The sequence below is a fragment of the Puma concolor genome, chromosome D1, assembly GCF_028749965.1.
Source record: "Puma concolor isolate L17-30 chromosome D1, mPumCon1.1.hap2, whole genome shotgun sequence".
Taxonomy (NCBI): Eukaryota; Metazoa; Chordata; class Mammalia; order Carnivora; family Felidae; genus Puma; species Puma concolor.
In genome coordinates this window covers 44,827,810-44,855,256 of record NC_141676.1, presented here as the reverse complement: position 1 = coordinate 44,855,256, position 27,447 = coordinate 44,827,810, and the positions used below count along the sequence as shown (strand labels likewise).

General features: G+C 39.7%; 1 protein-coding gene across 3 annotated transcripts; it reads right to left on the bottom strand.

Annotated features, from left to right (window-relative positions):
• Positions 1 to 3,778: 3,778 nt before the first annotated feature.
• Positions 3,779 to 26,753, bottom strand: CYP2R1 (cytochrome P450 family 2 subfamily R member 1). Of its 3 annotated transcripts, none has more exons than XM_086677907.1 (5): positions 26,453 to 26,753; positions 14,160 to 14,301; positions 8,486 to 9,118; positions 7,526 to 7,855; positions 3,779 to 6,480 (listed from the first exon to the last, which is right to left on the bottom strand). In XM_086677907.1, exons 1-5 carry the CDS (start codon positions 26,675 to 26,677, stop codon positions 6,305 to 6,307), a joined length of 1,506 nt encoding a protein of 501 aa, XP_086534033.1. In that variant the 5' UTR covers positions 26,678 to 26,753; the 3' UTR covers positions 3,779 to 6,304. The 3 variants fall into 3 exon arrangements, with proteins under 3 accessions (XP_086534033.1, XP_086534034.1, XP_086534035.1); XM_086677908.1 differs by having other exon boundaries at positions 8,486 to 8,709; positions 26,453 to 26,589; XM_086677909.1 differs by lacking the exon at positions 14,160 to 14,301 and having other exon boundaries at positions 26,453 to 26,580.
• Between the last annotated feature and the right edge of the window lie 694 nt (positions 26,754 to 27,447).

The following is a 27,447-nucleotide window of genomic DNA, read 5'->3' as shown; positions in this document are numbered from 1 at the left end:
TATATGCAGATTTTTTATAGTACAGTACTGTGAATGTATTTTCTCTTATGTTTTTTAAAAATTTAAATTCTAGTTAACTTCACCTCAGTATGGTTCCCACATAAGCACTGTTTGGCCTTTCAATTTTAGGTTAAACTCATTAAGAATGATCTGCTGTAAAATTAATGTCCAGGGGCACCTGGGTGGCTCCGTCGGTTAAGGGTCCCACTTCGGCTCAGGTCATGATCTCACAGTTCATGGGTTCGAGCTCCACGTCGGATTCTGTGCTGACAGCTCAGAGCCTGGAGCCTGCTTCGGATTCTCTGTCCCCCTCTCTCTCTGCCCTTCCCCCACTCACATTCTGTCTCTTTCCTCTTTCTCTCTCAAAAATAAACATTAAAAAAAAAAAAAAAGCTAACGTCCAAAGCCATTCAGTATGTAATAACAATGGTTAAGGATGGTTGCTTTCATTCAGAAAAAATTGAATTTTGGTCCCAAGCTAAAAAAATTTGCAATAAAACGTTATCACTGCTAAGTCATTGAACCGTGGCTTGGGAGAGCAAGTCAGGATATTCCGCCTCTATTTCTGACAAAAATTCTCAAAACTAATGATGATTAAGTCCATGAGAATAAGTGAAGTTCAGTGCTGACCTCACCAGTTCTGTAACACATGACAGATTCAAGTATTTTGTGCAAAGTACCTGCTGATGAATCATAACTTGTCTATGCCTTGTTCTGTCCCACATCTACCTTTACTGTCAGTGATAACACATCTTAGCTGATTCCATCTCAAGTTGTACTGAAATAGTGTTTTCTCATCTTCTTTGAAAATATTCTCTTCTGTAGTTGTTTAATGGAGACTGTTCACAGAGGCTACATTTTCAGTCAAACTTGGTGCTGACTTCTTGAATAAACAGCAACTCAACAGTATGGGTAACATCTGTTTACTCATCAAGAACCAAGGAAAATCACTCAAAATCATCTGCATTGTTTTTAATTGACTATCAACATTGCTCCAATGTCCTTAACTCTGAGCAACTGTTCTCAATGAAAGACTGTTAGTCTTAAGCAAGTTTATTTTCTGGACACATTTCTTTGGCTGCTTCAATTAAACACAACTAATTCACAAGTAGCAAATGACTTTTCCTGCCTGGATAACAAACGAGCCACTCAGAAACTTTGGTTGCAGCTTCATTTTCATTTCATTCAATTGTGAGAATGATAGATATCATTAAAAAATACCTAATTTTCCTGACCACTGCTTTCCTGTGTGAGGGATACTGTGACAAGTGCTCAGTCTGATAATGCCAGAACATTCTGCATTATTTTGGCAGAGCTACAGTGTTAGTCTATAATAATTTATTATTAATGTTTTGCCACCTAATTTGGTTAAAATAATCCACACTCCACTATGCCCTAAAAGCATGACGTTCAAAATTCACTTTTCTCTCTCTTCTTGTTTTTGTTTGATGAGTATACACTGGTAAAAAAATGAATTTTTTCAACCATTTAAAAAACATTCTTAGCTTGTAGGCCATACAAAACAGATGATGGGCCACATTTTGACTGTAGGGTGTAATTTGCTGACTCTTGATCCAATGTATTGATTTAAAACAAATACATCTTATTAGTTCTGTTTCTCTATTGTCTAACTCATTAATTCCTGGCTCAGGAATTTATAATTCTTATGCTTTCCTTTGGTTATTTTTCTAATTAAAAAAACCTATATTTAATTCATTTTCGACATTTCATTTTTCATTGAAGTATTTAGGGCTATGACTTTTCTTCTGAGGACTACTCTAGCTATATTCCATAGATGTAAATATTCAGAGTTTTTATTGTTTTCTAGAAATTCTGCAATTTTGGTTTGTAGTTCCCCTTTGCCCAAAGATTATTTTTGATTTTTTAAAAAATTCCACAACATAAGGACAATTTCATTTTCTGGTTTCATTATTTTGTTATGAATACCCAATCTTATTGTATTTTCAGAGAATGAAATCTGTATTATTTATACCTCTGGAATTTATCAAAGTTCACTTTTCATCCACGGAAATGGTCAATTTTCATGAATACTAGAAAGATGGAATATTCTATTATCAGGTATAGAATTTGATATATTTGTCAGATCTACCTGACTGATCATGTAGTATGGGTCTTCGTTATCTTCATTTGTTTTGTGTTTTGTTGTTGTTTGGTTTTTTGGTCCACTCAATTTGTCTTAGGCCGACGGAAGTGAATTCATTCGTCTCCTAGTATTAAGGTACTTCTACATATTTCTCCATGTATCTCTTGTCATTTTTGCTTTATGAAAGATGCCGTTATTAGGTGCAATATTTATTCATAACTATCATAACTTCCTTGAGAATTAGTCATCAGGATTATAAAATGAATTTCTTTGTCTTGCTTATGCTTTTTGCCTTGAATTCTACCTTGCTTCACTAAGATCATGAATTCTGCTTTCTTTTTATTTCCATTTGCCTGGTATGCGTTGCCCAACCTTTTATTTTTGACCTTAATCTGTTTTAGATGTCTCTTGTGTATAGCATATACCTAATATAGCATTAGGTTTTGTCTAGGATCCAATCTGAACACCTTTTTAATAAGTGAGATAAAAGCCTCTTTACATTTCCTTAGTGTGGCTGTATGTAGAGACTTAGTTTAGTTCTCTCATGTTATTTGCTCTTTACTAAAAAATTAATTTTAGTTGACACTTTTTGTGTTTTTGATTTAGTGGTTTTCTTTATACTTCTACCTTTATGTAGCATTTTTGCACCTTATTTCTTTGGACAGTATCTGCTTCTCCTTTATGTATAGCATTAGCTTGTATCTCTTCTTCCTCCATATCTCCCACTACCCAATTTTAGGCAATATTACTATCCTTTACTTTTGGACTTTTAGGTATACTTAAAATTCTACTACTTGATTTGTCAGTTTTAAATTATGTCCTTTGATTCTTATTATATAGGGAGCTTATTCTACATTCTACCTTCTCTCCTTTTACTTATTTTTGTTAGATACATTGTTTCTACACAGTCAGAGTATAAAATGTTTAGGTATTATTCTGTCACACTTATTCCACCTTTGTAATGCTAGCCCTTTTGCTGACATTTCCCCCTAATTACTTGGTTGACTGAAACTTGCCCTCACATCTCATTAATAGTTTTAGTTGATGTAGAACTTTAGGTTCAAAATCAGACCAAACTAGGGGGCTGCCAATCTAGGGCACCAATCCCTATGTAGGAACACCATCATTTCCCAGGCACAGTACTCAACTTGTTTAGACTTTTCTTTCAGCACTGGGAACAAGTTCTACAGCTGCACAAACAGGAAGAGAAAGTGGGGTGAGAACAGGGCATAAGCTTGATTTCTGTCCACTCTTGTCGTCCTCATGAGCTCCTCTCCTTATCTGATTTTCTCCTTAGCTGTCCTTTGAAGAATGAGCTCCCACCTCTACCTCAGCCTTTGACTATGCGTGGTCTTGTCTGTAGTGCTTTCAGTATTGTTCCACTTGCCTTCTATCTTTTAGAACTTCAAAGTATATAATTCACTAATATGGTCCTCCATCCCCATTCTCAATGCCTTTATCCCTTTTTCTATCCTTAGAGTTATTTCAATGGTATTTGAGGAGAAGAATGCTCAGTTGCCATTTTGAATTGGAAGCTAGATTTCCAACATTCTAGGTAGGAGCTCACCACTGATTGATCAGAGAAGGCATTTCCACTGCAGAAGATCCATAGTCTATTACTACATGGTTTCCCAAAATAAATATTTTCCATTATGGACTACTAATTCATGTTAATTTATAGTTTTCAAAAACGGCAGCATTTTATTTTTTACCACAGTTAATTGGCTCCAAATAGTCAAGAGTTGACAGTATATTGAAAAACAACCTTATAAACTGTAAAGCACAGTATAAATCATTAGGAGTAAAAAGCATAGGGATGAAGGACATGTGTCTGCTATGAACTACAGGAATCATTTTCCCTCTGAACTCCTATTTCTTTGGCTATAAAATGAGCACAATGAGATGAAAGCTCTTTTACATTGAACAAGCTATGAATCTGCATTTTTAAATGATTTTGTCAAGTTCGCACTGACCTCAGTAAGAAAAAATGTAACATAAGAAATGGGTACAAAGTAAAGAAAATAAACAGTATGTTTTTCATTCTCTGTAGGTTTATGAAGGTCATCCTAAAAGAAATAGTGGTAGCATTCAGGAGCAAAAGAAGCCTCCTTAATTTTGATTACAATCCATTCCAGTTCAGTAAATTTCTTCGCTAAGACCACCAACCCTCCAGAATCTCCAGTCTCAGAAGTTCACCTCAGGCATTCAGAGGAGATATGACAGTAAGCAGGAGGCCCAGGGATGAGAGATTTGCTCATCAAAGGAAGAGAAAGATCAAAAAGCAACTTGAATGAACACATTTGTCTAGAGGCAGGGAGGCAGGTAGGATAGCTGCTGGGCCTAGCAAGTGGTCAGGGGGCAGTGAAGTGGACATTGTAATTGGTCTGCTAGTCAGGAGTTCCTCTTCTCTTCATAACTCTCCTTATTTCTGTTTAGGTAACTATACTTCCCCAGGGTAGCACATGTACTTTGGGAGAAGCCAAGTCCATCACGGGCTCTAGAAGTCAGGCCTAAGTGAACCATAATCCCACTCAAAAGACAGAGTTTTAAAAGATGGGCATGTAACTTAGGACCAATGGGACACAAAGAACAGTTCTGGGGGAATATCTGAAAAGCTCCCATGTCTCTACAAGGAGGAGAACCAAGCACATGTACTTCCACGAGTCTGCCTTAAGATAAAGCTGATGCCATCTGGGAAGCCAAATCGAGGGATGTGAGCAAGCAGATCTTTGTAGTATGGAGCATGTAGGACATACTCACCCTAAAACTGCCATACTACCTCCAAATGTCCCACTGAAGTGTATCTACCCAGGACTTTTTCCCTCCTGCAACCAGAAACATCTTAATAAGCCAGAAAGGCAAAGACTCCTGATTCATCACACTTGGAAATATTCAACAGATGAAGTTACTAAGGTTAAATTCATATTCTCTCTTTTTTTTCTTTTAAGTAGGCTCCACGCCCAGCACAGAGCAATGTAGGGCTCAGTCTCACGACCCTGAGATCAATACCTGAGCTGAGATCAGGAGTCAGACGCTTAACCAACTGAGCCACTGAGGCACCCCTAAATTCATATTCTTAACAGAAGTCATTGTTGTATATATACAAACAAGGCTGCAAGTACTCATGAGCCAAGTTATACGAGCAGAAACCCTTGATGTATAATCTTGGAAGAAATCTTGTTAAAAAACTATATACGGGTAGATACACAGAGCAGTTTGATCAGGACAGTCACAGTTCACACATTTTCCTGGCATCATTATTAACAGAAGCCCATCACTCTGAAGTGTCCCAATGTATACATTTACCCTGACTCTAAAGCATGTTTTTTTTTTTGGATTTATATAGTATTATCTTCGGGAAAATACAATAATCCAAGGAATTGACTAGAGACCTCTACAAGTAAAATGATTCAATCTTTAGGACCTGTGCCTGGTTTAGGAAAAGAGTGGTACTAGGAAAAATGTCTGTGCCTGTGAAGAATTAATAATCACTTTCTGGGGGTCATTTTTATTGTAATTACATTATTGCAATTTCCTTCTACGGAACTGATGCTATGAGGATGAATACTCAGGGGTCACAGGGACCCTCATTTATAAGGAGATGACACAATTTTTATGAAGGTATAGTAGGGAGCAAGACTTGAAAGCATTGGCAGGTTCTAAAATATGTAGATATTTCTTCTATTATCTGCCACCATGTCTAAAATACCTCTGTACGCCAAACTCCTTTATCTGGGTTCTAATTTCTCCTTTAGTCCTCTATTAAACTGGACGCATACCACACTACCCATTAATGATGATACCTGACCAGAAGGGGGCTGGCATTGGCATTTGGAAACAGGGACCCCAGGACCAGAGCAAGATGGAGTTAAGAAAGGATGAGAAGTACGTGGTGTTCAACAAGAGGCTGAAAAGTCAGGCTCTGCTTAGGGCATCCACGGCCCTTCTTACTTAAGCAACACCTGTCATTTGCACCTTTGTTTTCCTCCACAGATAATTCTGCCTTAGAAGTCATAAAAGCTTAAAAAAAACATAGCTAATGCTTATTATTGCTTTAGTACTGTTTTCAAAGACACACCTGTGTTCATTTGGCTTTATGATGCTGTGATTTTTGTCCAAACGCGCACACTGATTAGATAAACAAGGTTCAGAGGTAAAAGGCAACCAGATAGCCTTTTCCCAGAAAACATCCACGCACTTTCAGCGCCTTTCTGCACAGATGAGGTAGGGCTGGGGTTGCAATGTCATGCCTAATCTGGGCTTCAGATCTGGAACCAGTTCATGTGGAAAATGCAGGTGAAACCTCTGAAGCAATGTTGTAAAAAACAGGAACATTTCCATCCGAGCCAGCTGTTCTCCAAGACAGTGTCTTCTCCCTAAAAACAAAACAAAGCAAAACAAAACAACAAAACATATTTTTTTAAAACTCCACAATATTGGGGTGCCTGGGTGGCTCAGTTGGTTAAGTGTCCCACTTCAGCTCAGTGAGTTCGAGCCCCTCGCCGGGCTCTGTGCTGACAGCTCGGAGCCTGGAGCCTGCTTCAGATTCTGTGTCTCCGTCTCTCTCTGCCCCTCCCCTGCTCATGTTCTGTCTCTCTCTCTCGCTCTCTCTCAAAAATAAATAAACATTAAAAAAATCCACAATATTTACCAAAATTTGTATCTAATATGTGGGTACCATTAAGGAAATCTGGAATTTAAAGAAAGTTATGTTTATTAAAAAGAATAAAAACTGGCACTTCAGTTCTCAGAGCCCATTTCTTTATCTTCTTTTGTCAGATCATGGACTTCTGTAAGCTTATGAATCCCCTTCCACACTTCCCTTTCATGTTGCAACACAGCCCAAGATACACCATGAAAGACTGAATTTGAGGTATGACATTTTGTTCTCTAGATCCAGGAGAAACTCATTTCATTTCAAATGACTGAATGCTAACCCTTCCCCAATTAAAGGAAGAGTTTTCAGTCCATTTTCCATGGATCTTGTGATCTGTGTATTTTTTCACAGCAGAAGCCGTATTTTTGGAGATGAGGTATAATAAACTAGGAGCCAAGAGAGCTGTGTTTTCATTTTACTTCAAATTATGGTGTCATTTCTTCCCCTGGGTCTCAGTTTCTCAAGCCACCTGTTACGGACTTCTAGCTCTGTAAGTTTTGCTTACAAGCCAAAATCCACAAGCAAAAAAGTTTCAGAAGCCAGAGCTTCTCAACAGTTTCTTTCTAGTTACAAAATTAAGCGTTGAGTAGAAACAGGTGTAAATGACTTCTAATTAAACCATTCTCTCCTGTAAGAATCAATGTTGTGTTTCTGGTGTTGGAATCTTTAATTCTACAATGGAATGCTTCAGATTAAGATGTCATACATGAGCAACCGTCATTACACTCTGTCCTGAAGTTATGCCCCAGTGAAAGTTCTCTTACCCAAGGAAAAAGGAACCAAAGCTTCTTTCTTGGCAAAATAGCCACTGCTGTCCAGAAAACGCTCAGGATAGAATATTTCTGGGTTTCTCCAGTACTTTTCATCAAAGTGTACAGAATAAAGATTGGTAATTACTGTCGTGCCTTTAGGAATGGAATAACCGCGTACGACTGCATCTTCAGAGGTTGCGTGGAAAATCCCTAATGGCACTATATTACAGAATCTTAAAACTTCATGCAAAACTGCCTCGGTATAAGGCATTTTGCATTTGTCATCCCAAGAAGGCTTCCCAGTGGGTCCCATAATTAAATCGATCTCTTTCTGAACTTGTCCTGTCAGAGGAAAAGTGTTCAAGTTATTATGCAATTCTTAGAATTATAGCCAAATAATTTCTCTTTGGGACAAAACAAAGGATAACCTATAATAAGTCAACAGGGTATGGGGACAACCAGGTTCAGATTTTTCATCATCTGGGAGTTCTATTTGACTATATGCCATATATTGTGTGCTACCAGAAACCAAAGCTCTGAGTAACTTTGTTGTGAAAAACACACTGAAAGTAATAAAAAATTAACAATCAAAAGTAAGACAAATAAAAATTAAACAACCCTACAATTGGAATAACATCACTCTCAGCCAGGGAAATAGTGAAACATAAAATCTGACTTGAAGAAACTGGCGTTCAGGTCCCAGCTCTGCCACTTCTAGTGGCTGAACTTGGGCAAGGCAGCCATTTAGACTTTTCCCTCATTTACAAAATAGGTGTAATAAGACCTATCTGAGGTTTTTACATGACTTGGGAGAACAGATGTGTGAAACTCTTTACAACTATTAAATATTTTTCTTCTCGGCTAGTACAGGAGAAATTCCCAAATAAAATGCTTTGTACACAGCCAAAGACTCTAAGACATGTGTGAGTCCTAAATGTAAGGACAGCCCTATATGGTCAACAGAATCCTCACCTTGAATGTTAGGATAAAGGGCCATGAAAAGAATTGCCCACCGTAGCACATTGGTTGTAGTTTCGGTTCCAGCAATGATGAGTTCACCCACGGAAAAAATAAGATTTTCTCTGGAGAAAGTAGATGATGGGTCATTTTTACCTTGATCCATCTCATCCAAATAAGCATCAACGAAATGCTGAGGTAACTGAGGCTTTCTGTTGATGGAAGCTTTCTCAATAAGCCTGGAGAGAAAATCATAGACCACAGCTGCATTTCTAAATAGCTGTTGATGTTTTCCAAAAGGTAAGATGCCAATCCATGGAAAGGCATTATACAGGAAGACGGAGGCACTGGCAGCCAGTTCCACATTTTCACTGAATAACTCAATCATGTGCTGAAAATCAGTGTCTTCATAAGTGAATCGTTCTCCAAAAATGATCAGATTGGTTATGTTTGAAACAGCATTTGTTATTAATTGTTTCAAGTCAAAAGGTCTACCTTTGTATGTTTCAATAACATCAATAAAAAATTTGGTTTCTTCTAAGATTTTAGGTTCAAAAGACTTTTGACCATATCCAAAATAGCGAAAGCTATTTACAGCTAATCTTCTGTGATCAATCCATCCTCGACCATATCTGGAATTAAGTAAGCCTGAAAAAAACAAAAGTATTAAAAAATTTGATCATCCCAGCATTCCTGTATCTAACACCTGGAAACGCTCTGGAGTAAAAAAGAGTGGTCAGTCATTCTTCTCCAATTCTCTTTCTATAAACCTAGTGGTTTTAAGCCCTGTTCTGCTACTCATTAGCCACAGAATACTGTCAACAGATAAAGCTTGTCTACTTTTTATCTGGGGACAGGCAGAAAAGACCTGTAATTCTCCCACCGCATGAAACTGGACAGTCTTATGTAATTCATCCTGGGTGAACTAGACCTGTATTCTCTAACTATTACTATACCCCTCATCTATAAACGACAAATCACTGCATGTTCCATGGGCAAAATTTTATCTTGGACTAAACAAACAGCTGAAAATCATCCTTCAAGGATTAGGAATCTTCTGCATTAAGAGTCTAGGTTTTAGAATACAGACATCCTCCTGTTAAAGGCATATGTTACACAAGGTTAACTCTTGAAGAGGCCAAGGAAAGCTGAATGAGGCATCAATGTGGTGGAAATACTCAAGCCTAAAGGAGGATACCAAGAACTGAATGTTTGTGTCCCCACAGAATCCATATGTTGAAGCCTAACCCCCAGTGTGATGGTATTAGGAGGTTGGGCCTTTGGGGAGGTGATGAGGTCATGAGGGTGGAGCCTCATGAACTGGATTAGTGCCCTTACAAGAAACACAAGAAGAGATTATTGTTCTCAGCTATTCGAGAATACAGGGAGAAGGCATCTGTCTACAAGTCAGGAAGCAGGCTCTTCCCAGACACCAGATCTCCTGGCACCTTGATCTTGGATTTCCCAGCCTCCAGACCTGTGAGAATAAATGTTTGTTGTTTATGATACTAAGTCTATATGGTGTTTTTATTAAAGCAGCCCAAATGAAGACAGAGGGACAGAGGGCAAACATGAAACTCAAACTTCCAATGTTGATATTGCTTGCCTTAAAATTTCAGTCTTCACAGTATACTCTGCTCTTCTCATGTTGCTACTAGGGAATATACTCCCTTTAACTATCAAGATGCACCCCTACATTTACTGTAGTATTTACAATAGCCAAGATATGGAAGTAACCCACGTGTCCACTGATGGATGAATGGATAAAGAAGATGTGGTATATATACAAGGGAATATAATCAGCCATAAAAAAAAAAAAAGAATGAAATCTTGCCATTTGCAACATGGATGGATCTAGAGGGTATTATGAAAGTAAAATAAGTCAGTCTGAGAAAGACAAATACCATATGATTTCACTCATATGTAGAATTTAAGAAACAAAACAAAGAAAAAAGAGACAAACAATAAAACAGACTCTAAAATATGGAGAACAAACTGGTGGATGCCAGAGGGGAGGTGGGTGGGAGGGATGGGTGAAATAGGTGAAGGGGATTAAGAGTACACTTATGATGATGAGCACTGAGTAATGTACAGAATTGTTGAATCACTATATTGTACACCTGAAACTAATATAACACTGTAGTTATAAAATAACTGTAGTTAATTATACTTGAATTTAAAAGGTGATTTGCAAAAAGTTAAAAAAAATAAGTTGCCTATCGAGGAAAACATCTTTAGCATATACATTTATGTAACATGTGCTTTATTTAAAATTTCATTCATAACTGGTATATACATGTACCTAATACAAAAAATGTCACATTCTCCTGTACATGAGGTACCTATGAAATTTACATTTCAGCAACAGTTTTTGAATTTGGAGCTTATAATAACATTAACCATACATAAGGGGTCTGAAGTGCTATGTAATAATCTTACGTTCCCATAGTTGTCTTTTCTATGTTTCCAGATGACTATTCATTCAACAAATACTCATTCAACATGTATTTATAGAGACCTACTGTGTTCCAGGCAGTGTGCTAGGTAACAGACCTAGCAGTAAACGGAAGAGGCAGAGATCCCCACTCCTCTGGACCTTACATACTAGTGAGGAGAGGCAAACAAACAAATTATACAGCAAAGATGGAGACACAGGGTGGTCAGGGAAAGCCTCACTGAGAAAGTGACGTAAGTAAAGATATAGGACACGAGAGAGTGAGCCAAGCAGATATCCAGGGAAAGATCACTGCTCTAGAGGGAACAGCTAGTGCAAAGGCACAGGGATGAGAGCAAGCCCTAGAGAGATGTATGCATATGGGACACATGTACAAGAAGGTTCAGAGGAGCCTTGTTATAACTCTACACTGGCCAAGCATAGGCTGAGCCCACCTACCGGGCAACTTTCACTCAAAGAGTGGGCTAATGGTGGCGCTCATTTCCCAGTTTCAAATTCAGTGCATATGTATCTTAAAATAACACATAATTTTCTACTTCTGTTTGTCTTCCTGTTTTTTGGAAACATCAAGTTGAATGCTTATTTTAACTTTCTTTATAATAAAAACAGTCCAAACTATAAATCTATAGCTTTGAAAAATATATAGTATTATACTTTATCCCAAATACTGCTCTGCTAACATCATCTTTCATTTTCACAATTTCCTTAAAGGTCTCCTATTATAATTGTGGTATAATTTCTTCTTTGGCCTAATTATTATTGAGAAGAGTATTTAAGAGGCTGGAAATTTGTGTTTTATTTATTTTATTGCTTTCAAATATCATTATACTCTGGCCTGAGAATTTGTCCTTTACAACTGGTATTTTCTTTGCATTAGTTTTTTTGTTTTGTGATTTAATATATGGTTAATTTTTATTTTCTTTTCAATGTCTTTATTTTTAGTCTATGTAAGCAAAATATTGTTACATTTTTCTTTGAAATTAAGTGTGAAGCTCTCATTAAACTAGAGAATATCGGACACCATTATTGTATAACTCTTAGACTATTAAGTATTAAAACCACTGTATCTAACTTCAACATTCTAGTTTAGGCTTTCTGCTCACGAACCTATTAACTTTCAGCCTTTCTCTCTTGTTGAATATGGAATCACCCAACACTGATCAACACTAAATCAAACAGAAGCTAGTCCTTTACATAAATCCCACAATTCTTCATTTATGTGTCATTAACTACATATGTAGTTAAGAAAGGCTGCTTCATATTCTACAAGCAAAATGACAGTAAAAATGTCATCAAGTATTCAAGACAGGCTTTAAAAAATACTTTTGATTCAAGTGTGCATGCACATGTGTATTCCTAACATGTTTCAAAAACTTGAAGCTATTATTAAATGTTAATTCTTTAAAACATTATTTATAATATTACAGACGGGATTACTACAATAGAATCAGCATGAATTGGTCTAGGTCTAAAATGAGTCTCTTGTAGACAGCAAATAGATGGGTCTTGTTTTTTTATCCATTCTGATACCCTATGTCTTTTGGTTGGCGCATTTAATCCATTTACATTCAGTGTTATTATAGAAAGATACAGGTTTAGAGTCATTGTGATGTCTGTATGTTTTATGCTTGTAGTGATGTCTCTGGTACTTTGTCTCACAGGGTCCCCCTTAGGATCTCTTGGAGGGCTGGTTTAGTGGTGACAAATTCCTTCAGTTTTTGTTTGTTTGGGGAGACCTTTATCTCTCCTTCTATTCTAAATGACAGACTTGCTGGATAAAGGATTCTTGGCTGCATATTTTTTCTGTCTAGCACACTGAAAATCTCGTGCCAATTCTTTCTGGCCTGCCAAGTTTCAAAAGAGAGATCAGTCACGAGTCTTATAGGTCTCCCTTTATATGTGAGGGCATGTTTACCCCTTGCTGCTTTCAGAATTTTCTCTTTATCCTTGTATTTTGCCAGTTTCACTATGATATGTCGTGCAGAAGATCGATTCAAGTTACGTCTGAAGGGAGTTCTCTGTGCCTCTTGGATTTCAATGCCTTTTTCCTTCCCCAGTTCAGGGAAATTCTCAGCTATTATTTCTTCAAGTACCCCTTCAGCACCTTTCCCTCTCTCTTCCTCCTCTGGGATACCAATTATGCGTATATTATTTCTTTTTAGTGTATCACTTAGTTCTCTAATTTTCCCCTCATACTCCTGGATTTTTTTATCTTTTTCTCAGCTTCCTCTTTTTCCATAACTTTATCTTCTAGTTCACCTATTCTCTCCTCTGCCTCTTCCATCCGAGCCGTGGTGGTTTCCATTTTGTTTTGCATTTCATTTAAAGCGTTTTTCAGCTCCTCGTGACTGTTCCTTAGTCCCTGGATCTCTGTAGCAAGAGATTCTCTGCTGTCCTCTATACTGTTTTCAAGCCCAGCGATTAATTTTATGACTATTATTCTAAATTCACTTTCTGTTATATTATTTAAATCCTTTTTGATCAGTTCATTAGCTGTTGTTATTTCCTGGAGATTCTTCTGAGGGGAATTCTTCCGCTTGGTCATTTTGGATAGTCCCTGGAGTGGTGAGGACCTGCAGGGCACTTCCTCTGTGCTGTGGTGTATAACTGGAGTTGGTGGGCGGGGCCGCAGTCCGCCCTGATGTCTGCCCCCAGCCCACCGCTGGGGCCACAGTCAGACTGGTGTGTGCCTTCTCTTCCCCTCTCCTAGGGGCGGGATTCACTGTGGGGTGGCGTGGCCCGTCTGGGCTACTTGCACACTGCCAGGCTTGTGATGCTGGGGATCTGGCGTATTAGCTGGGGTGGGTAGGCAAGGTGCACAGCGGCAGGGGGGGCAGGCTTAGCTCGCTTCTCCTTAGGTGATCCACTTCAGGAGGGGCCCCTCTTCTGTGGGCCTCTCGTCTGCGCTTGGGTCTGGTGACTCCGTTCTGCTAATCCTCTGGCGGTTTTCTGGGTTATTTAGGCAGGTGTAGGTAGAATCTAAGTGATCAGCAGGACACGCGGTGAGCCCAGCGTCCTCCTATGCCGCCATTTTCCCTCGAGCTCCCATGAATTGGTCTAAAATATGGCTGTCAGACCTGAAAGGTCTTCAAATACGAGGTTCTATAACCTAAATTAATTGATTATTTCCTGTTTTTCAGTACAACAGAATCCAAACTCTATGTACTAAATTTACATAGAATAAGGAATGTAATTTAAAATAGTAAATCACTAAACAAGTGAAAATACACATACCTCCCATTTTTGTCATCTTCATGAATAAAGGAAGGCATGGTCTGTCTGCAAAAATCTCACTTTGATGAACAAGGCATTCTTTTACTACATCATAGCCATTTAAAACCACAGTTGATATTCCTCCAAGATCTAAACTGAAGATCTTTAAGAAGAAGAGAACAACAACATGTAAATGGCAAAATGCATGACCAATATAACCATGGAAATCCACATGTGCTAAGTCCAGCTCTCCCAGCATTTGTTACCTCCCTGAAAACAGAAGGATCTTTTACTCAACTGACAATGGTTTGAATGCCTTCTCTCTACAAGGCGTATCAAACACTATGATTTCATTACTGAGTCAGTGCCTGGAGACATAATCTTATAAATGGTGTAATGAAAAGAGTACTGGGCTCCTGAAGCCTGGGTTCTAGTTTAAGCTTTGTCATTAAACAAATGTAGGACCCTGGGCAGAACGTTTAACCTTTTTGGGCTTCAGGGTTGCCCGAGAAAACATGATACTTGATTTAGATGCTCTTTTAAGATTCATTCCAACTTAATACATTCAATGATATCTAGGGATCTCTTTTTATTTCCAAGATAAATGAGGAAGCAACACCATCTACATATTATTTATTACTCCAAGCTTAGGTAGGGGACGGGGTTACTTGAGATATAACTTTGAAATATGAACATATTATAACTGGGCTCATTTGTATTTGGGTCCCTGAATTCCATGAAGTCAACAAGGAGGGCCTCTCAGGGAATGTGACCTTGGAGAAAAGGCCTTTACCACATAGGCACAGGTGGATGCCGCTCAGCTAAGGGGAAGGCAAGACAGAATATCCATCCTTTCCTTGCTGGAGTTCCTCAGGTGCTTCACCTCAGGTTCATGTACAATGAAACACCTCTGTAGTCTAGCTAGTCCACAATAAGAGACTAGTCCAGCAAGGGAGCAATGCTACTTTATCAGTGGGGTGCAAAGATTGCTTATCTTCATCCTCTCAGGGCTTGGCTGAGAGCATTTTAGAACCAAAATACTTAGTCAAGCCTCATCTCTGTGCAAATAAGTACAGCAGATTTAACCATGGTTCACATGACTTCGTAAAAAACAAAACAAACAAACAAACAAAAACCCAGGAGGTTTAGCAGAGAATAGAAGTTCAGCGGAAGTAGTTACTGGGAAAAAAAAAAAGTGATGAAACCTCCAAATAATCTCCAAATTGTAACAGAAGCAACCAACTGAGCAACAGAGTCTTTGGCACAGGATAGGTTCTGCCAACTGAGCAGCAGGAACACCAGAACCCTGGGGAAGTAGCATGGACTGTGTGTGGCAAGCAGTGGTATCAGTCAAAAGTGGCAGTGTGAGAGTTTCAGCGCAAAGGGAACGGCTACCAGCTGAGCAAAAGGTGGGACTCTTTCGGCTCCCAAAGCAGTAATGGAATGATCTTGAAGTCATCTCCCAGCAGTGTAATTTTAACAGCTATAAAGGAAAAAACACCTCCTGTGTGCCTCCTCTATTCCCAATACTCTCCTATAACACTGTGACAACCAGACGTGAGGGTTTTCCACACCTCAGCAATTCTGGGACACCAGCCGAGTGTCCTAGAATTTAAACCAATTCTGACACTATCCACCTGGAGATAGTGTCAGATCCCACAAGTTAAGGGCTCAGTCCCACAAGACTGCTGCCCATCTCCACTTCGGGTGCCCATCCCAAGTCCTGTGCTTCTGACCAAAAGGCTTTAAGTCAGAGGTTCCCATGACCTCCTCCTTGGGTTTGATTAATATGCTAGAGTCGCTCACAGAACTCAGGAAAATATTTTACTTACTAGATGAATGGTTTATTATAGAAGGACATAACTTGGCCTATTATAGAAGAACATAACAGCCACGTGGAAGACACACATAGGGCAAGGTATGGGGTAAGGGGAGTGGAGCTTCCATGCTCTCCCCAGGCATGCTATCCATCTTCTGCTCACCTCCACCTGTTCACCAACATGGAAGCTCTCTGAACCCCTGTAATTCAGGCATTTTTATGGAGGCCTTATTACCTAGACGCGATTAACATGGGCTATTGGTGATGGAATCAACTTCTAGGCCCTCTGCCTTCCCCAGAGGTAGTGGAGGCGTGACTGAAAGTTCCAACCCTCTAATCAGGCTTGTTTCTCCTGGTAATAAACTCCCATTTTAGGGTCTTTCCAAAAAATTACTTCATTAGCATAAACTCCCATGTGGTTGAAAGGGGCTTGTTAAGAACAACAAAAGACACCTTAATCACTTAGGAAATTCCAAGGACTTTAGGAAGTATATTCCAGGAAAGGGACAAAGACCAAATATATATTTCTTATTATAAATCACAGTATCACAGCATGAAAGAATGGCATTAGAAAATAGGAAAAAAAGCAGACTGGTGATTTCACAGGATGGTAGAAAACCCTGGGATTGAAAAGTGTCTTAATAGGGAGGGAGAACAAACATGAGGGTCATAGTGCAGGGTACAGCTATCTATCAGGTGTGGACACTATGGATTATAAAAACCAAGGAGGAGCCATGGCTTGAGAAGACTGTTACAAAATCCACTTTTCCTCAAAAATGTGGTTCCCTATTTGAGGGTAAAACTGGGGAATTTGTTATTTGAACTGTTATTTGAACTATTCTGTTATATGCTGTTTTCAAGGATTTTTGATACAGGTTTGTGAAACACTTTCCTTCTCATCTAGAAGTTAGTCTATGAACTTTAAGTTTCTTCCCTTCCCTACAAACCAGCTCTGCCCACAATTTTTCACTGTCTCAGTTAATGACCACTCCATCCACCCTTCCAGCTCTTCAGGACCCAAATTGCCCGTGAGCTGCCCAGGTAGACTCTTATTTTTCTTTCCAGCCCCACATCACTTCTTAGTAGCCATGTTGTTTCTTATTTTCAGAATGTAAACAGTGTATGATAATTTCTTACCCTTCCATCACTGACACTCTAAGCCGTCTTCATTGTCTCCCTATGTTATCATAACAGTCTCTCAACTTGTCTCATAATAGGTGATTCTTGACATGGCATACTCCCACTTCATGGCCTTTGTAGGTGTTCTCTTGGCCTGGAATGTTCTTTCCCTGGTTATTCTTATAGTTTAAGCTTTTGCTCAAAGGCCTTCTTTTTTGCAGTGAGGCCTGCTCTAACCCAGTTAAAATTTCATCCCTTAGCATTCTTCCTCTCTCTTGCCTTAATTTAGTTTATTTCATACTCTGTACTCCAGCATATTATTTACTTCACTTATTGTATTTATATTGCCCATCTCCCCCCCTCCGCTCAGCCCCCAGGAGAATGTAAGCTACACTAGGGCAGGGATTTTTAACAGTTGTGTTTGCACTCTCAACAATAGCCAAATTATGGAAAGAGCCTAAATGTCCATCAACTGATGAATGGATAAAGAAATTGTGGTTTATATACACAATGGAGTACTACATGGCAACGAGAAAGAATGAAATATGGCCCTTTGTAGCAACATGGATGGAACTGGAGAGTGTTATGCTAAGTGAAATAAGCCATACAGAGAAAGATACCATATGTTTGCACTCATATGTGGATCCTGAGAAACTTAACAGAAGACCAGGGGGGAGGGGAAGGGGGGGGAAAGTTACAGAGAGGGAAGGAGGCAAACCATAAGGGACTCTAAAATACTGAGAACAACCTGAGGGTTGATGGAGGAGTGGGGGAGAGGGGAAAGTGGGTGATGGGCATTGAGGAGGGCACCTGTTGGGATGAGCACTGGGTGTTGTATGGAAACCAATTTGACAATAAATTTCATATATTGAAAAAAAATAAGAAATTTCATAACCACCCTATGGATGACACAATTAAGTTGCACATCATTTTCATTTCAAAGTATAAATTTTCAAATAAATATTTAAAACTAAAAAAAAATTTTTAAAATTAAAATTAAAATTAAAAAAAAAACAACAGTTGTGTTTGCTACTATTATCTTCACCCTAGGACAGTACAGAGCAGATGCTGACAATTGTTAAATATATGTTGAATTAATGACTGGCGGTACAGACATACATTTACGCACACTATTTATTATACAATATCATGGGTGAAGGACTAGGAGGAGAGGTATGTGAAAGTGTCATTGATGAAACATGACTGCCACACACTTTTCCACATCTGCTTGGGTTGTCTTCTCATTTGAGATGCCTCCTATCACTGCCATACTGTTCAAACCATACCAAGTCGTTAGGGAACACCCACTGAAGCCTTTCTTGGTGTACTCTCCCTCTCTCTCCCCTCTGAACCACCACAGCACAAGCTGAGATACCTCCGTGGCACTTACTTAATACTATCTTGAACCAGAAACCTGGAATGTTCTTGTCTCCTGATTGCCTCCTAAATTATAAACTCCACAGAATCAGGGATTTCATCTTTCATCTTCTGAACCTTCCAAAGAATCTCACACAGTGCCTTGCATGAAAGTCTCAATAAATGCTTTCTGTGTAAATATGTCAATAAGCTGCCAAATCTACTTGTCTTAAAGTAAGGAATTGTTTTATGGTCCTTACATTCATTACTTGAAAATAATCTGTAAAAAATACTTTTCCTACCTTTGCTAGCTAAGAAATGCTTCTCAAAATTTGGATTAAGAGTAAAGTCACTGCAGAAGCTTACACATTCAGAGTGAAATCTCCAAGGAAATGATACTTCTTGATGTGGTATATTTCCATTTAAGATTACCTTTAAAATGAATGTATGAGACCCCAGTACTGGTTATATTCCCTTCAAGATTTATAAAAAAAGAACTGAATTCACAGATTACATAAAAGTAAGTGTCACTTGAGGTGACTGTAATTTCTCACACGCAGTTTTCAAGTCCAGGCTTTTTCTGTGAGCACACATCTCCAAATTAAGAAGAGAGTGGAAAAATAAGATTCTATTTACAAATAAGCCCTATAAACAACTTGCACAGCCTCTCAGAAGTGTAAGAGATAATAGTCTCCTCCTACTTTCAAAAAAAGTATAGTATTTAACAACTTGTACTAATGGTAAGACTTCATCAGAATTGCAAAATACCAGTAATGCAATGAGAGACCTTTAGGGTGTTTCACAACTAAGATAAAGATCAAATGTTGCCAGGGAGGGTCCAAGACAAAGATATAGGAAGACCTGGAACTCCCCTCCTCCAAAACCACAGCAAATCTACACCTATTTATAAAGCAATTCCTCCTGAAGAACTGAGTAGCTTTTTCTTTTTTTTAATTTTAGTGAGAATGAGAGAGAGAGAGAGAGCGCACATGGGAGAGAGGGGCGGAAGGAAAGAGAGAGAGAAAATCTCAAGCAGGCTCCATGCTCAGTGCAGAGACCGATATAGGGCTCAATCCCATGACCCTAGGATCATGACCTGAGCTGAAATCAAGAGCTGGATGCCCAACCAACTGAGCTACCCAGGCGCCACCTCCATCCCGAAACAGCTTCTATACAACAAAAGACGGACCACATAAAGAATGACAAGAGAGATGGAGACACAATAACAAAGGGAATCTCCACCCCCAATGCTGTGAATTTTTGTGTGGAGCGACAGTACTAAGGGGCTGAGAGCAGACTTGCCTGTCTGGGGCACAGAAAAAAAAAAAAAAAAAAAACATTGTTTAAAAGGGCAACTAGAATATAAATAAACTAGCCCTATAACCCTGCCAAATGACAGGGAAGCTGCTGGAAATCTGCCCAATCAGGAATGGCAAGTGCCATGGTTTACATTTCTTCTCCACCTTGACAGCATAGAAAGGAGCAGGGGCTGGGCACCATAGCCAGCCTGCAGCCTCAGTGAGCACTGGGCCCCCAGCCCACACCAGCCCAAGCCATCCCAACAAGGAGGCCCCAGCACAGCATACACCAAGATACCCCTAGTCAGCTGTCTCACCAATGTGACAGGTGCAAAGCACCCTGGAATACTCCAGGCCCACACCACTTCAGCTCCAGATGACTTGCCAGGGTACCCCTGATGCAGAGGGCCCAAGGACCTCCTTGTGCATGTCTGCCATGGCTCTAGCCACCCTGCCAGGGCACCCCCTGCTCACAGGGTCCTGGGATCCCCCTGGGACACCCATCCATCCCTGCTTTCACCTACTTCACCTTCAGCTGTCCTGCCAGGGTGCTCTCTGTGTGGAGAGCCCCAGGAGCCCATCGGCTTACAACCTCTTCAGTTCCAGCTGTCCTGCCAGGGAGCCCTCTGTGTGAAGACCCCCTGGACTATTCAGGCCCATGCCCACTGCAGCTCCAGTCGTTCCAGCAGAGTGCCCAGGACCTCCAGCCCACACCAGCCACAGCTCCAGCCATCCAGCCAAAATCGCCAGGCACGACCACTCCACCCATGTTTAGGAGCAGTATCTATTCATTTAATTCATAAAAACAAACGCAGAAAGTCAAGCAAAATGAAAAGACAGGAGAGTATGATCCAAATGAAAGAATAAGACAAAATGTGAGAAAAAGAACTAAATGAAATGGAGATAACCAATCTATCTGTTCAAAGTAGGTTTGACTTCTGAGGAAGATGGTGGAATAGGAGGATCCTAAACACAAATACATGGAGGTTAAATAACATGCTACCAAACAATAAATGGGTCAACCAAGAAATCAAAGAGGAAATAAAAAAAATACATAGAGACCAATGAAAATGAAAACACAATGGGCCAAAATCTTTGGAATGCAGTAAAAGCTGTTCTAAGAGTGAAGATTATAGTAGTATAGGCCTACTCAAGAAGCAAGACAAATCTCAAATAAAAAACCTAATCTTACACCAAAATGAGCTGGAAAAATAAGTAATAAAAACCAAAACCAGTAGAAGGAAGTAAATAATAAAGATCAGAGCAGAAATAAGTGAAACAGAAACTTAAAAAAAACAACAGAACAGATCAATGAACAAGAGCTGGTTCTTTGAGAAGATCAATAAAACTGATAAGCCTTTAGCCAGACACATGAAGAAAAAAAGATGACCCAAATAAACAAAATCAGTAATGATAGAGGAAAGTAACAATTAACTTCAAAGAAACACAAAGGATTATGAGACTACTATGAAAAATTATATGTCAAATTGGACGACCTAGAGGAAATAGATTTCTAGAAGCATATAATCTTCCAAAACAAAAAGAAAATCTGAATAGACTGATTTTGACTAATAATAGACTAATAATGACACTGAATGACTAATCAAAAAACTCCCAACAAACAAGTTAGGACCTGATGGCATCACAAGTGAATTCTACCAAATACTTAAATAAGAGTTAACACTTATTCTCCTCAAACTGTTCCAAAAAGAAGAGGAGAGAAAACTTCCAAATACATTCTACAAGGTCAACATTACCCTGATAGTAACAGCAAAGACACTACAAACACACACACACACAAACACTCACACAAAACCCCAAACTACAGGCGAATATCCTCGATGAACACAGAACCAAATATCTTCAACAAAATATTAGTAAACCAAATATAAAAATTAATTAAAATGATCAAGTGGAATTTATTCCGGGGATGCGAGGCTGTTTCAATACTCGAAACTCAACAATGTGATACACCACATTAACAAAATAAAGGATAAAAATGAGATGATCATCTCAACAGATGCAGAAAAAGCATCTGAAAAAACTCAACATCTGTTCATAATGAAAACTCTCAACTAGAGGGAACATATCTCAATATAATAGAGTCCATATATAACAAACCCACAGCTAACATCATACACAATGGTGAAAAATTAAGAGTTTTTTCCCTAAGATCAGGAACAAGACAAGGATGTCCACTGTCACCACTTTTATTCAACATAGTACTGGGGTCCTATCCACAATAATCAAACAAGAAAAATAATAAAAGTTACCAAAATTGGCAGGAAGAAGTAAAACTATTTGTTGATGACATGATACTATACATAGAAAATCTAAAGACCCCACCAAAACACTATTAGAAGTAATAGATGCATAAGTAAAGCTGTAGGATACAAAATCAATATACAGAAATCTGTTGCATTGCTATACACAGTAATGAAGTAACAGGAAAAGAAATTAATAAAACAATTCCATTTATAATAGCACCCAAAATAATAAAATACCTAGGAGGTGAAAAACTTGTACTCTGAAATCTATAAAACACTTATAAAAAAACTGAAGATGACACAAATGGAAAGATATTCCATGCTAATGGACTAGAAGAACCAATACTGTTTAAATATCCATACCATCCAAAGCAATCTAAAGATTTAATGCAATCCCTATCAAAATACCAACAGCATTTTTCACAGAACTAGAAATACTAGAACAAATAATCCTAAAATTTGTAAGGGACTATAGAAGACCCCAAATAGGCAAAGCAATCTTGAAAAACAAAAACAAAGTTGGAAGTATCACAATCCCAGATTTCAAGATATACTACAAAGATATAATAATCAAAATACTATGATCCTGCAAAAAAACCCAGACACACAGATTAATGGAACAGTAAAGAGAGCCTAGAAATAAACCCATTAATATAAAATTAATCTACAACAAAGGAGGCAAGCACATTCAATGGGAAAAAAGACAAACGGTGTTGGGAAAACCGGACCGATACATGCAAAGAATGAAACTGGACCACTTTCTCACACCATGTACAAAAATAAACTCAAACTAGATTAAAGGCCTGAATGTGAGTCTTACAATCATAAAAATCCTAGAAGAGAACATACGGAGTATTCACTTGGTTATTTCCCTTAGCAATTTATTTATAGATATGTTCCTCAGGCAAGGGAAACAAAAGCAAAAATAAACTATTGGCATTACATCAAAAAATAAAAACTTGTAAACAGCAAAGGAAACCATTAAAAAAAAAGAAAACTGAAAAGGCAACCTACTGAATGGGAGAAGGTATCTGCAAATTGTATATCCCATAAGGGTTTCCTATCCAAAACAGATAAAGAAATTATACAACTCAACACCAGTAAAAAAAATAATCCAATTAAAAATGGGTAGAGGACTCAAATAGGCATTTTTCCACATAAGACACACACGTCATAAGACACATGAAAAGATGCTCAACATCACTAATCATCAGGAAAATGGCATATCAAAACCACAATGAGATATCACCTTATACCTGTCAGAATGGCTAGTATCAAAAAGACAAGAAATAACAAATATTGGTAAGGACGTGGAGAAAAAGGAAGCCCTGTACACTGTTAGTGGGAATGTAAATTGGTGCAGCTATTGTGGAAACCAGTATGAAGGTTCCTCAAAAAATCGGAATTAGAAATAGCATGCAATTCAGTAATTCCACTATTGGGTATTTGTCCAAAGAAATTGAAAACACTGTTTCAAAAAGATACATGCACTGCTATGTTCATGACAGCACTATTTACGATGGCCAAGATACGGAAGCAACCTAAATGTCCATCAATATATGAAAGTATGAATACGTGATATAATGTACACATTATTATTACTCAACCATAAGAAAGATGAGATCTTGCCATCTGGGACAACATGAATGGACACAGAGGCTATTATGCTAAGAAAGACATATGCGATTTTGCTTATATGTAGAATCTAAAAACAAAGACAAAAGCAGAAACAGACCCATAAATACATAGAACTGGTGGTTGCCAGAGGGGAGGGGATGAGGGGATGGACAAAATGCGTGAAGGTGAGTGGGAGGTACAAGCTGCCAGTTATGGAATGAGTAAGTCATGAGAATAAAAGGTACAGCATAGGGAATATGGTACTAGAATAGCAATGCATGGTAACAGATGGTAGTCACATTGTGGTGAGACTAGCATAGGGCACAGAATTGCTAAATCACTACACTTTATGCCTAAAATTTAACATTGTGTGTCAACTACAATTTAAAACAAAAGGATCAGGGCACCTGGGTGGCTCAGTCAGTTGAGCGTCTGACTCTTGGTTTCAGCTCAGGTCATGATCTCACAGTTCTGTGAGGTGGAGCCGAGTCAGGCTCTGTGCTGACAGTGCGGAGCCTGCTTGGGATTCTCTGTCCCCCACCTCTCTGCCCCTCCCCCACTCGCACTGTCTCTGTCTCTCTCAAAACAAATAAATAAACTTAAAAAAAAGGATCAAATGTTGTTATAGCTGAAAGAATTAGTATGTTAGGTGTGGTTTTCAATATGTTAGGTAGTTTTCAACTTAAGTGTAAGGGCAGAGTCAGGCAAACAGTTATCTACTCTTCAATGCATACATCCTTTTCATTTTTTCTCCTCTCTTCCTCTGTTCTTCCTGTACTTAATAGCACTACTTGATTTTACCACCTCCAGTAAATTGCCCTCTTTGTAAAGAACCGTGGTCACCTCAAACAGTCGTAACAGCAATAAAACGAATTACTCATGCCAAATTCTTAAATACATTGAACCAGATCTACTTATCCCAAAATGAAGTCTTGTATAATTTGTAATCTATTTTGATAGGAAACTCAGGTTACCCCCTTCTGGAAAAGAATGTTCATTGTAAATACAATGATCCTATCAGTTCAAATATTTATATATGAAAAACAACTTCCTATTCTGCAAGACAGTGTTTCACATAATTAGCTTATATATACTTTTTATGTTGTAGACCTAATAAATTGTTCTGCAATTTATAACCAAGAACATTTGAGAAGCAGTTAACTGTTTCTAGTCATTATTCTCATTACACAAGAGGAAAAATTAACATTCAGAGAGGAAAAAGTCCAGTTTTATCTGACAAAAGAGGACTCAACTGCTAGGCTCATGCCTCCTTTCACATCTTACGATTTCTCTAGAATAGGGGTGCCTGGCTGGCTCAGTTGGTTGAGTGTCTGACTCTTGGTTTTGGTTCAGATCATGATCTCAATGGTCTCTGCACTGACAGTGTGGAGTGTGCTTGGGATTCTTTCCTTCTCTCTAAATAAATAGTTAAAAAAAAAAAAAAAGAATTCATGATGCTTTGTACCCACATACCAGAGCTCATATACACTCAGTGGAAATCACAGAAATACACTCAACTCCTGGAGAACCGGAAGGCTGACAAAAAAAATGTAAGAACTACATACATCTGCTTTACCTAAGCCCACTTACCCTTTAACAACGTTAACGGTTACCGAGGTACCAAAATCCAGGGTAATTCTTGTAAACACTGGTTCAGATAAGGTTTTAAGCCCCAACCTGAAATACCACAATTGCCAAACAGCAATGCCCTACTTTTCCTTCTAAGCATTCACAATTTGTGGTCGATATCTAGATTTGCTCTCTCAGGGGTCTCGAACCCCCTGAAATCGGGCCGTGTCTGCCTTCCTCACCACATCTCCAGCACCTGGCACACAGCCTAGCTTCCTGCTGCATAGGAATGGATGGATTCGAAACATAACAGGTGAGCTCAGCCAGGGCCGATGCTCTGGAAACTTCTGTCTCCTTCTGGGGTCAGGACACCTTTCCAATCACAAGCTTGATTCCTGGCCTTGTCCCCTGCATGGAGGGGCCTAGCTGCTGTCTGCAAGTCACTCAGCATTTCTGTGCCAAACTTTCCTCCTCTAGACAGTGGGAGACACTGTAAATGGTTAGTGGGAGAGGCCGGAAGTTGGCCCTGCGGTTGGTCGTGAGTTTACCAGAGGGCACCTGGCTCAGTGTTTTCTAAGATGCTCCTGGCTGGTCAGGGCGACACTGCTCTGCGCTGTAGGCCTCCGCATCGATTTTTAGTCATAAATTCATTCGCTTTCACAATGAATTTTCAAGAGCGCATCTTGGCCAAGGGCCTTCACCTGCGCTTTCTTACACCCCCACCCCCCACCCCCCCAGCAGACGCCTAGACCAGGGACGCCTAGACCAGGCATCCTCAGATGCAAACATTCAGGAACTTCCTATTAAAAACATTCACCAGGACCTACACTTCGAAAGCCTCATTTTCGCAAGAATCCGTGGGTAGGACCGAATACACGCCTAACTCCCGCGAGAGGAGAAAAGAAAAGAAAAGAAAAGAGAAGAGAAAAGAAAAGAAAAGAAAAGAAAAGAAAAGAAAAGAAAAGAAAAGAAAAGAAAAGAAAAGAAAAGAAAAGAAAAGAAAAGAAAAGAAAAGAAAAGAAAAAAGAAAAAAGAGGCCGAAGCTCCACCGCGCAGGCGTGGGAGCACGACCTCCGCGCCCTTGCTGGGGGCCTGGCCCAGCCGGATCCCGCTGGGCTTTGGAAGGGTGGGGACTCTGGCTGGGCGGGGTTTCCCTTCAAGTCACTTGCACATAGGGTTGGGGACGACAGCTCGGGCCCGGGAGCCGCCGTCAGGTCCACCCCGGAGGTAGACCCGGGCCCTCCCTGCCCGTAGCCCATCGGGCTGTACCTCGCCGTACACCTGGCTCTGCTTTCTCATGTAGACGTGGGGCAGCTCGCCTGAGGCGGCCAGCGAATAGATGTTGCCGATAAATGGCAGCCCCGACGGCCCGGGAGGGAAGCCAGTGGGCCGCCTCTGCTTCAGCAGCTGGCGGATCCCAAACGCGAAGAACAGCAAAAAGAGCACGCCTCCGAGCGCCGCCACGCACGCCTCGGCACCCGGAGGGCCCCACATTGCCCGGGCCGGGGGCTGGGGCTACGAACCCCCACCGCCGTGGAGTGGGGTCGCCCTTCTGCCCCGCCGTGCTCCTATTGGCCGGACATCCCGAGGTCCCGCCCCCGTTCCCTGGCCATTGGCTGGCTGAGCGTAGAGTCCTCTGGCCGCTCCCGACATTTACTCCCAGCTCTGTACCGCTCAGAGTCTACAGTGCAGAGGCGGGTGCGAGCCTTTGGATCTGGGCGTGGCTCTTAGGCGATCTCCTGAAGGCCTTTTCCAGGGTGTTGACCCCAGGGCAGGGCGAAGGAGACAGCCTTCCCCACTGGGCTGCTGCCAGCCCTTTCTGAGGGAGTCTTTTTAGGAATTATTAAATAAGGAACTTTTAAACAAACTATTTAAGAGTGACAAAATTTCAAAGATTATCCGAATTCAGTTTTGAGCTAAACCTGATAATCTTAAAAATTTCCACTTGAGAACTGCCTCATCAACATACAAAGAAAATAATCTGCCCTGTTTTACTCATTTGTCCCTTGGTCATTATGAGGCATTTGTGTGTGTGTGATCTAAGGATTGTGATTACAGAATATGTAGGTAACCTGAATTAATCATGTATTTTTTCACCCCTTTCTGGTCTTCCCAAACTGGTTACTTCTTGGCAGAGGACTCATTAGGCTGCAGTTGCCCACGGATGGTACTTAGTCTTCAAGCTTTCTAAATTAGCTAAAATTAAGCAACTGATTGCTTATTTGTTAATTCCCATTTGGTATGTTTCTACTCCTGCTTTCTAT